At 47.1% G+C, this 12,311-nt stretch overlaps 1 protein-coding gene across 1 annotated transcript in view; it reads right to left on the bottom strand.

The window, feature by feature from the left end:
- The window catches only part of LOC121282004 (cathepsin E-A-like), a 73,200-nt gene extending 72,402 nt beyond the window's left edge, over positions 1–798 (bottom strand). The window contains exon 1 of the mRNA XM_041195316.1: positions 494–798. Within this exon, the coding sequence (XP_041051250.1) occupies positions 494–798 (305 nt within the window). The remainder of the gene's footprint in view (positions 1–493) is intronic.
- Between the last annotated feature and the right edge of the window lie 11,513 nt (positions 799–12,311).

Genomic DNA, 12,311 nt, shown 5'->3' with positions numbered 1-12,311 from the left:
GACCTACTGAAATTTTATAGCATTTTGTTTTAGGGTTATGGTATTAGTCCATACTTCACTCTCCCACTGTAACAAATACCTCCAACTTATTGAACAGGTTAGGGAAGTGGAAAAGAGATACCATATCCATGGCCTCCCCTGTAGAGGGAGCTCCACCACCTCCCCAGTCCAAAAATTTTTTTGATGTTCCGAAGCACGTCAGAACTTCACCCAGTTTATAAAAACAAAAAAACTGCGGATGCTGGAAATCCAAAACAAAAACAAAAACAGAATTACCTGGAAAAACTCAGCGGGTCTGGCAGCATCGGCGGAGAAGAAAAGAGTTGGCGTTTCGAGTCCTCATGACCCTTCAACAGAGGACTCGAAACGTCAACTCTTTTCTTCTCCGCCGATGCTGCCAGACCTGCTGAGTTTTTCCAGGTAATTCTGTTTTTGTTTTTGTTTCACCCAGTTTAGCCTGTTCATAATTTACTTGACCATGAGCACCACCTACTGGTCTGAGAAGTGAGCTGCACCGGGAGGTAGAGTCTTCAGGAAAATCTCAGCTTGTTTTTTTTTAATTCGGTTTTGGGATGTAAGCGCTGCTGGTAAGGCCACCCCAAAATGACCTTTAGAAGGTGGTGGTGAGCAGGCTTCTGGAACTGCTGCAGCCCGTGTGGCGTAGGCACACCCACTGCATCTTAAAGGGAGGCAATTCCAGGGTTTTGACCCAGCAACCGTCAAGGAACGACGGTATAGATCCAAGTCAGGTTGGTGGTGTGACTGGGGAGGGCAACTTGCAGTTAGTGGCGTTTCCATTTGTCTACAGCTCTTCTGGGTGGTAGAGGTTGTGGGTTTGGAAGGTACATTGAGGACCCTTGGTGAACTGCTGCAGTGTGTCTTGTAGACAGGACACACTGGGCGGAATTCTCCCATCCAGGTGGTGGTGGGGACAAGGGCAGCTTCCTGCTGCGGAGGCCGATGAGAAATCCCGTGGTATATCCTCCTTCCCTTGCCTCATTACTTATTCAGCCTGGGATTTCAGGACACCTGTCATGGCGGGGTAGGCTAGTAGGTCTGTGCCCCGCCCTCTGATCCAGGTGCCATAGTTAGAAGGTTCCCGGACATCCTCACTGTCAAAGTGAACCACCGCAATGTCTGGAAGGGGAGCTGATGGTCCCGCTGCCCGAGTTTAGTGACCCCTCCCTGCACGTCCTCCCACACCGTGTCCAGGCCTGAAGGGAATGTACTTTACTCAGCTGATGGGAGGAGGAGGTTGAGCAGGGAAGCCAACCCTGCCCGGACTCAAGATGGTCGATGCCGTTAGTGCCCAGGCGGTACAGAAGGGGTCAGCCATACAATGCTGCCAGAGGACGGAAGACCTCGTTCGCTCTGCCGGAGTGACAAACCCCACAGCTGGTCACGTGAACCACAAGGGGACCAGTATGTCCGGATACACAGGCCTCCATGGCATTGGAATAGTCGTGTCTCACAGCCCCACTGTAGTGCATCCACCCCACGATGGAGCGATCACGGTGCCTCCTTCACCCACCAATATACAGAGCACCCTTACCGAAGGGGGTAGGGTGATGGGAGCAGGCTTAGGTGCAGAGGATTCCAGCAACCCCCACGAACCTGTTGCCTGCCTGAGCCTTCTCCTTGCATGTGGATGGGCTCAACACTCGGGAGGGAGAGAGCCCACAGCCCTTCTGGACAACTTGCAGAGCAGTTATGCTGTGCCCCACAACGGCAGGCTTATCGTACGAGTGGAAGTATGAGACTTGAAGCAAATTGCAAAGTTCAAACGGATGCAACATGCCACTCCTCTCAAACTAATTTCCTGCTGTCTTTGAGTAGGAGAAAATGAGGCACAACCGGTGAGAAGGGGAGAAGACAAGAGGGGGCCGGCCACATCTGGCAGAGTTCGAAGAGAGGGTGGTTGAGCTGGCAGGAGGGGAGTGAGACTGGGAAGGTGGCAAAGGGAGCTCTCCACCATCCCCCCCCACCCCCACCCCAAGAAGGATCCATCCATGGTATAGAAACCTGAGGGTCAAATGTGCCGCCATGTTGGGGGCAGCTCATGCTGTCACTCACACTCAGCTCTCACTTCCAGGTGCCCCGAGGAAGAGGGCCAAGGCCCGAGGAGTGAGGCTCCGTGTCAGGCTTCAGCACAAGCCCCAGCCTAGCGAGGAGCCAGGACAGAGGACAAGAGGAGAGATGCTCACCTGTAGAGGCATCACAGCAGACACCTGCACCCTCCAACCCAGGGGCACATACCATCAGAACATAAGAACTGGGAGCAGGAGTAGGTAATTCAGCCCCTCAAGCCTACCCCACCATTCATTACGATCATGGCTGATCTTATTTCGGCCTCAACTCCAATTTCCCGCCCTCTCCCCATAACCTTTCAACCCCGTTACTAATTAAGAATCTGTTTATCTCTCCTTAAATTTATTCAGCGTCCCGGCATCCACCGCACTCCGAGGTAGTGAATTCCACAGATTCACGACCCTTTGTGAAAAGTAATTCCTCCTCATCTCTGATTTAAATCTACCACCCCTTAGCCTAAAACTATGGCCTCTCATTCTAGAATGTCCCACAAAGGGGAAACACCCATGGCGGGTATTACCAAGGTTCTCACAATCTGGTGGTCACCGCATGGACATGTGCCGGCAGCAGGAGGAAACCGAGCTCCCCGGTACTCGGAGGACAGCTGGGGAAGAGACATTTGTGTGGTCCGAGTCAGATGCCAAGCCCCTGGAATCGGCCTTCCAACTCATGGTGGACAGTCAGCAAGAAGCTGAGCAACATCAGGCAGAGGTGTAGGAGGCCCTCATCAGAGTGGCACGCGTGTTGGGAAGTCCGTTCTCCTGCTCTCTGATGAAATGGCGCCCACAAATGCGTGATCTCGAGGTCTCCGTGGGGAGTGTGGTGGATGCCATGGAGACACTGGTCCAGCAAAACGCCCAGTTTCTGCTGGCGATGTGAGCAGATCTGCAGCCCAACATGGTAGCCATGGGTGAGCTTTTGCAGTGGCAACACTAGAGGGAGATGGGACACCTTGACCTCCCTCCAGGTGCCACATCTCCTCAAGGAGTCAGGCCAGGGCCTTGGGACACCCAAAGGGACAAGGAGCAGCAGCTGGACACCACTGGGTCATCCACACAGAAGTTGTCTGAATCCCCTTTGCCTGTGACCCCTTCAGCTTCCTCGTCAATCACCACAGAGGGAGCAGCTGGCCCACGAGAGGACAGCCAAAGGAAGCCGGGACCCTCCAGGCCTCAGCTCTCTGGAGGATGGCTATCAGAGACAACAAAGGAACAGGGCAAACTAGTCAGCAGGCTGCCTCCACCCCTGTTGCGAACATCAAGGGAGCACCTACAAGAAGTAATAAGCCACATAAAATAAAGACATTTTGATCACAGCTGGTGGGATTGATCCTGCAGGGATGAGGCCTTTCTGAGCCTCGTGCAAGCACTCCCCGCGCGCGCTGAGCCTTCATTCACCAAACTCAGATCCCAGGTCCCGAGCATTGCCAATACTGTATGTCTGCTGGGGTCCCCTTTCAGCTTTCCAGCTGCGATGACCTGCATCTCCACCCAGCCACAGACTCACCCACCATAGTTGATCTGTTGTCATCCAACACAAGTTCTGCTTACTTTCCAATTGACCAGTATGTTAGTTGTCACGTATTTTCTGCGCACCCCCTGCCATTTCCCCTCTCCCAGTCACCCACGTCCTTTACCCATGACCATTGACCCGCCCCCTGCCCCCGGCATCACCTTCGACCTCCCCGCTATAACCTTCCAACCTGAACCCTTTTCCTTTGAGAATGTCCAGGTGAGTGTGCACGTTCCGTTCCCTTCCTGCCCAAACATCCCACCCAACCTCGTGCACATTGACCTGGCGGCCATCCTCCTGACCGCTCACCCCTGAGTCCGTGCCTCACTCCATGTTCCCACCAACAGCCCTCGCCGCCTCTTCACCCGACACCGTTGCACTCTGACCCTCCCACCCTACTGGCTCCCTCTGTCCCCTGTAACCTTGACCTCCACGTGAGCACATTCACCTGGACATTCTACCCTGCCTTCACACACCTGGCCATTCCCTGAACCACCACGCCCCACCCACCCCCCACCCCACCCTCACCACAATTACCAACATGGCCCTTCCACAAGCCCCCCCCCACACTCCATGCCCCGTTCTGCATTGCTACAGTCCCCGTGAAACCCTTTCCTGGACCCCCAGACACAAAGTCCCCCCTTTAGGCCCCCACCACACATGCAGTCCTCCCAGCCTTCTTTAACGCCCCACCCCATCCCGCTGCCTTCCATCCCGCAGTTCGAGGTCACGAACCCATTGGCGATGTCCCTGGAAGAATATCTGAACCCATGACAACGTCACTGGAAGATGGTCCGAATATTGGGTGAGGTTGCTGCGTGGAGAACTCCCACCTTCTGGAGCCGCGTGGATGACGAGCAGCCCACCCTCTGCTGCAACATGTTGCTCCAGGGTCCGGTAGATGGAAGCCTCCATCTGCTTCTTGTCCGATATCTACAAGCTGACCAGGGCCCTGGGGGTAAGATGTGTTCTGGACCAGTGTGTTTTCCTGCTGGTGTTGCAGAGAATCCTACACCGGGGGGGGGGGGTGGGTCGAGGATCCCAATTGGGCTTTCACTTGCATCCCATTAGAGGGATGCATATTGGTTCCACGCCAGCCTCCAGCGGGAACCAGGATCCATCCACTATGGTGGGCAGTATCTGAAGACCCCGCTGTCATTTCACACCGCCATCAATTCGATTTTTTGATCTCTGGCTGAATTCTCTCCCCCTACCCCCCACCCACCCGCTCACCAATCTCCACTGATCCCACTGGCAGGGGAATGGAAGAATTCTGCCCACAATGCCAGTGCTGAATGGAGCGAAGATTTAAGGTGGCGGATGGGGTGCCAATCAAGCGGGCTGCTTTGTCCTGGATGGTGTTGAGCTTCTTGAGCGCTGTTGGAGTTGCACTCAGCCAAGCAAGTGGAGAGTATTTCATCACACTAGAGCTTTATACCTGGTGAACAGGATTTGGGCAGTCAGAAGAGTTACTTGCATTCCTTTTGAATCGCATAGATCTTCGATGTGTGTCATAGAAATTTAGTTTTAGGCAATCACAGTATCATAAAGACCTCTCTGTGCATTTACAAGAAAAGAGTTTCACAAGTTTACAAGGAGCCAGGTGTATGTATAATACCAGGCTCCCCTTGTGGTATAAAGTTCATTGTTTAATATTTGTTCTTGTTATTTGAAATCATAATGAGTTACTCTTTATCCAAACAGTATAGAACACACTAATAATTCAGAGTGTGTCTTTATTAATTCCAATATTGTTCCATCTTGAATTCTCTTCACTGAATCACAGAATCTTACCGGCACAGAAGGAGGCCATTTGGCCCATCATGCCTGCACTGGCTCTCTAAATCAACCTTTTGACCTAGTGCCATTGCCCTGTCTTTTCCCTGTACCCCTGCACCTGGTTTCTATACAAAGAATCATCTAATATCCTCTTAAATGCCTCGATTGAACCTGCCTCCACCAAACTTCCAGGCGGCACATTCCATCATCCTAAAACATACGATAAAATGATCACTGTCTCCTAAATGTTCCCCATCTTCTTCAGCAGAGAAACAGGTTCACAACGTTGGTATTGGAATGAAATTGGAAATCCTCAAACTACTTCATGGCCAGGATTTTATGGCCCCTCTGACCCTGTGGGGTATTAGGGTCCTGCCGAACTGAGTGGAGGTTTCAGTGATTCGCTGCATCCGCTGGGTGGAGACACGCTGTGGTGGGGCAGTAAAACCCTGGCCTATTTATCTCCCACCTATGTTTCTGGAACTATCCCAATGTCTAGCTGCTCACTCTGACTGGACCACATTCAGTCTCCTATTCGCCCTGTAGCTGAGATACATGCCCATGGCCCCTCACACCCTCCATGACAACATATGCCCCCCCACCCCTCCACTCATCCCAATGGCCTCTCAAAACTTCCACACCAACCTATACTGTTCTACATGCCTGAATGGTATTTTATTACTCTATGACATCTTAGCCCTGTTCATGCCAACCCATGGACCCCACACACCACCCTTTTCTTTTACAGCTACCATGTCAATTGACCTAGTATCCACCAAGGGCAGACATCAGGACCCATGCTATGATGAGATAAAAGAAATTTCTATAAATAGATGCTATAACTGTCTATTGCAGACTCCACAACATTTTAAAAACACTCTCATTCAAAAATACCCCTTTTCTGTATTTACATTCCTTCAACCAAATAAATCCTTATAATAACTTTCGATAAAGTCCCACATAAGAGATTGGCGTGTAAAATTCAAGTGCATGGGATTGGGGGTAGTGCATTTTGATGTATAGAAATCTGATTGGCAGACAGGAAACAAAGTGTAGGAATAAAGGGGTCTTTTTCTGAAAGGCAGGCAGTTATTCACAATATATATGAATGATTTAGATGAGGGAATTAAATGTAATATCTCCGAATTTGCAGATGACACAATGCTGGGTGGGAGGGTGAGCTGTGAGTAGGATACAGAGATGCTTCAGTGTGATTTGAAAAAGCTGAGTGAGTGTGCAAATGTTTCGCAGATGCATTATAAGGTGGATGAATGTGAGATTATCCATTTTGGTAGCAAATACAGGAACGCAGATTATTATCTGAAAGGCTATAATTTGAGAGAGGAGAATGTGCAATGAGACCTGGATGTCCTTGTACACCAGTTGCTGAAGGTAAGCATGCAGGTGCAGCAGGCGGTAAAAAAGGCAAATGGTATGTTGGCCTTCATAGCCAGAGGATTCGAGTACAGGAACAGGGATGTCTTGCTGCAATTGTACAGGGCCTTGGTGAGACCACACCTGGAATATTGTGTGTAGTTTTGGTCTCCTTATCTGAGGAAAGATATACTTGCTATAGAAGGAGTGCAGAAAAGGTTTACCCCTGGGATGGCGGGACTGACATATGAGGAGAGATTGAGTCGATTAGAATTATATTCGCTGGAGTTCAGAAGAATGAGGGGGGATGTCACAGAAACCTATAAAATTCCAACAGGACTAGACAGGGTAGATGCAGGAAGGATGTTCCCAATGGTGGGGGAGTCCAGAACCAGGGGTCACGGTCTGAGGACATGGGGTTGGCCATTAAGGACTTAGATGAGGAGAAATTTCTTCACACAGAGAATGGTGAGCCTTTGGAATTCGTAACCACGCAAAGTAATTGAGGCCAAAATATTGTATGCTTTCAAGAAGGAGTTAGATATAGCTGTTGGGGTGAACGGGTTCAAAGCGTATGGGGAGAAGACAGGAGCAGGCTATTAAGTTGGATGATCAGCCATCATCATAATGAATGGCGGAACAGGCTTGAAGTGCCGAATGGCCTACTCATGCTCCTAGTTTTTATGTTTCTCTATGTTCCTATAACAAATATTTCATTCTTCTACACAATTCCTTATGACAACAAGAATTGGAGTTCATAGTCCCACATCGAAGAGAACAGAACCACTTGTAGCTGTCAATTAAACTGTGAAATTGGCAGGCACTCTTCTATGATAATGAATGGTTGTGAAATCATCAGAAAGCACTAATCCAGTAATGACAACCCTCAGATTTTTGTCAACAGACAGAATGAAATATCAAGCAATCATTTTTTAATACACAGGCAATTTTTTCAAAGATGTAAAGAGCAGGACCTTTAAATGCCTTGACACTTTTGACAGCTCCCCCTGACAGGTGTTTCTAACAGTTTTAACAGGTCCCTTTGACAGGTCTATTGACAGTTCCAGTGAGGTTGACAGTAATGAGTTTATGCATTTTTAGGCACATTTATGCTTCCTTTGAATAATTCCAAAGGGCACCTGACCTCCACCAAAGGTTTCTTGGGATCAGACCCAAAGGGGTACCTTACCACACCAAAGAGGTACCCTGGCTATCCAAACAAATCCAAAGTTCAAGTAGGATGTTACCAGGTCCTTTCTGCACAATTCAGGTTTCACACTACAAGGCTACCAAAATACCACTTCAGTGGAGTCCAGTTAATGACTTAAATAGCCAGTTGCCTCTGTAAAACATGCAGGCACAAAATACTCCCTGTCCCTGCAAAAAATGGGAAGTGCCATATTTGGGGGTGGGTGGGGGGTGGGACTTATGGTTTCTGGCTACTTCCATCATTTTGCCACAATAGAGAGGCCTTGCATACTGTCACTTGGTGACATTTCTTACTTTCATTGCTATATGAGCCCTCTGATTTTGAAATCCTTAGTCAAGACTCACAGAATCACAGAGTCACAGTACAGAAGAGATCCTTTGGCCCATCGAGTCTGCATCGACACGTGAGAAACACCTGACCTACCTTCCACATCCCATTTCCCAGCACGTAGCCCATAGCCTTGAATGTTATGACGTGCCAAGTGCTCATCCAGGTACTTTTTAAAGGATGTGAGGCAACTCGCCTCCACCACCCTCCCAGGCAGCGCATTCCAGACTGTCACCACCCTCTGGGTAAAAAAGATTTTCCTCACATTCCCCTAAACCTCCTGACCCTCACCTTGAACTTGTGTCCTCTTCAACTAAGGGGAACTGCCGCACCCTATCCACTCTGTCCATGCCTCTCATAATCTTGTACACCTCGATCAGGTCGCCCCTCAGTCTCCTCTGCTCCAATGAAGACAACCCAAGTCTATCCAACCTCTCTTCATAACTTAAATGTTTCATCCCAGCTAACATCCCGGTGAATCTCCTCTGCACCCCCTCCAGTGCAAGCACATCCTTCCTACAATGTGGTGACCAGAACTGCACTCAGTACTCCAGTTATGGCCTCCCCAAGGTTCAATACAACTCCAACATAACCTCCCTACTTTTGTAATCGATGGCTCGATTGATAAAGGCAAGTGTCTCAAATGCCTTTTTCACCACCTCACAAACATGCCCCTCCGCATTCAGAGATCTATGGACACACATGACCAGTGTCATGCTGTTCATTGAATACTTCCTTGTCAAATTACTCCTTCCAAAGTGTGTCACCTCACTCATTTCAGGGTTAGATTCCATCGGCCACTTAACTGCCCATTTGACCATCCCGTCTATATCTTCCTGGTAGCGCAAGACACTCAACCTCATTATTAACCACCCGGCCAATCTTTGTGTCAACCGCAAACTTACTATTCTTACCCGCAATGAGAAATAATAGGGAACCGTTTATGGCTTAGTCACTAAAGCATTCTTCTGAGTCTCCAACAATAAGCCAATTTTGAACCGAGCACAACTCCATGGCCAGGCTAAATCGACCAGTTGGGCTTTTCCATTTTTAGGAAAAGAAATAAATTATACGTGTACTTTGATAAAGGCAGGTAAGCAGCATTTTTCACCACTGAAAATGCAGAGACAAAGATTTACCCGGATACCGTACAGGTAATTCTCAAGTTTGTTCCTGGTAGCTTATTATATTGTTTTGCTTGTTACTGATGTAAAACCATTTGCATTCTCCCAAAATAGATTCTTCACCAGCTGAATGTGGGTACTATGCTGGCATGTTTCCAAACCACTGGAAACTGTCCATGACACTTTCGTTTTAAAGCTTTTAAGGCAGTAGAAAGCTTTCATCTCATTAAAGTTGAGATCCATATACACAGTTGGATTATTGGGTTGGAAGTTATCGCTTCCAGTGAATACTTCAAGGAACTAAACTTTAACAGCGACTTGTCTTTCAGATGCTGATCTCCTCTGCAGTCCTGATAATTGATACATTTAATTTCATCACATCTTGGGTCAGAATTTGTAGTAGTAGTAACAGTGATGCTGCCAGTGCTTGCTATTATTACTGTGTCAAGCTGACAGCAACGTCTGGTATTCGCATATGCACAGTTAAACATGTAAATCAGGAAGTTGCTGTCAGTGATACACTGCTTTGCCACAGGCTGCATTGCTGCAGCCTTTACAGGGTTATACTCATTGGAGTTTAGAAGAATGAGAGGTGATCTTATTGTAACATAATAAGATTCTGAGGGGGATTGACAGGGTAGATGTTGAGAGGATGTTTCCTGTCATGGAGAATCTGGACCTATGGAGCACAGTTTCCAAATAAAAGGCATCTCCCATTTAAGACAGAGATGAGGAGGAATTTCTTCTCTCAGAGGCTCGTTTATCTTTGGAATTCTCTTCCCCAGAGAGCAGCACAGCCTGGCTCAATCAATATATTCAATGCTGAGCTAAACAGGTTTTTGATATACAAGGCAGTTAAAGGCTATGTGAGGCAGGCAGGATAGTGGAGTTGAGGCCACATACAGATGAGCCATGATCTTATTGAATTGTGGAGCAGTCTTGAGGGGCTGAATATGCTACTCCTGCTCGAATGTTTTATGTTCTTATTCAACAACAACTCTGGCCTTGGAAAAACACATTTTGCAAACAGCTCATTGCCTCAGGAGAACGTCTAGAAGTTGCATCTTTTTAATAAATTTTTTTAAGATTTAATAAAATCTTTTTAAAGTTTTAGTTTTGATACTTATGATTCTCCCTTAACACCATAAAAATCTCCCAGTTTGTACTTTACTTTTTGTACTTTGATTTAAAAATGAGTTATATTCCATACGTTTTACTTCCTGCATTGCTGCCTGTGACAATTCTTCAATCAGATTGGGTGATCAGCCTGCCTTTGCCTGTCCTATCTCTGGATGCAACAGATCCACTGTTAAAGGACCCAAATTGAAACTGACATTGGGAAAGATGATATCTACATTCCAGAGCCGATCAAATCTACGTGGATAACTTTTGTTAAGGACGTGGACAATGCTGTCCCATTACAGCTGATTTGAAAATATGTGTGATTGCTTCTTACAAACTTGGGAAACATTGCCGACCATTTTAGAATATCTAGACCAGGGTGCACTGAAATTCAATCTGAAATGGAAATCACAGAATCACAGAATTTTAACAGCACAGAAGGAGGCCATTCCACCCATCGTGTCTGCAGTGGCTCTGCAAATGAGCATTATGACCTAGTGCCATTGCCCTGCCTTTTTCCCGTAACCCTGCACATTGTTTCTATTTAAATAATCATCTAATGTCCTCTTGAATGCCTCAATTAATCCTCCCTTCACAATAATTGGAGGCAATGCATTCCAGACCCGACCCACTTGTTGTGTGAAAAAACTTTATCTCACGTCACATTTGCTTCTTTTGAAAATCACTTTAAATTGTGCCCTCTCGTTCTTGATCCTTTTACAAGCGGGAATGGGTTGTCCCCATCCACTCTGTCCAGCCCCCTCATGATTTTGAACATCTCCATCAAATCTCCTCTTCGCCTTCTTCCCTCCAAGGAGAACAGCCCCAACCTCTCCGATCTATCTTCGTAACTGAAATTTCTCATACCTGGAAACACTCTTGTAAACCTCTTCTGCACTCTCTCCAATGTATTCACATCCTTCCTATAATGTGGGGCCCAGAAGTACACACAACGCTCTTGTACACTATGCCATAATATCCAGCATCTTGAATCAATGGGATCTTGTATTAGAATTACTGTGAGATGTAAAAAGAACCAGAACGAGACTTCATCAGGCCACGTCCAAATTTCAAAGAATATTATTCAACAACCACTTCTCATGTGATCTACAAATTCCTACCTGTGTTTGGCAAATTTGAAATGAGTGGATTACCTCACAAGACAGTTCAAATGTGAAATTAATTCAGGCTCCACCACACACGGAAGTCAATGGAACAAGAAACAGGAAAACTGGGAGTATGCATTGCATGTTGATATTTTATTGAACAATTTTAAGAACGATTGTAATGAAGAGAAAAGGCTGCTGTGTGATGTTAGGATCACATTTACTTCAAATCAGGTTTCACTGCAGAGGTCATCCACATTCAGCAGAAATGTGTATGTCACTGGAGTGAATCACTGCACCAATAATATCTCACGGCTGAATGTCAGAACCAAACGATAACTGAGTGAAATTGCTACAAAATCAGAGAGGGAATATAATTAGACTGTATCCACATTATCATTCCCAATCCAGAACCAGTGTCCTTAGTCTGTTCCTATAAAAACACACAGTGACAAGGCATTTCTTTAATTATTATTTCTATTTTCCTTGCTTTTCAGCTGTGATTTAGTGCAGAGTTCTGCTGAGCACGAACCACAGCCAATTGCCAATTGTATATATTTGTTTATTGTTATTCAAGAGATGATGACTTCCTCTATTACACTCTGCAGCCAGGTGACAACTGCTGCACTGGAGGGTCATGTGATGGCTTAAAATGCAGATCAGGGTGTG

The sequence above is a fragment of the Carcharodon carcharias genome, chromosome 9 (genome assembly GCF_017639515.1).
Source record: "Carcharodon carcharias isolate sCarCar2 chromosome 9, sCarCar2.pri, whole genome shotgun sequence".
In the NCBI taxonomy this organism is placed as follows: Eukaryota; Metazoa; Chordata; class Chondrichthyes; order Lamniformes; family Lamnidae; genus Carcharodon; species Carcharodon carcharias.
The sequence above is the reverse complement of the archived record's forward strand: the minus strand, read 5'-3'. Positions and strand labels throughout refer to the sequence as shown.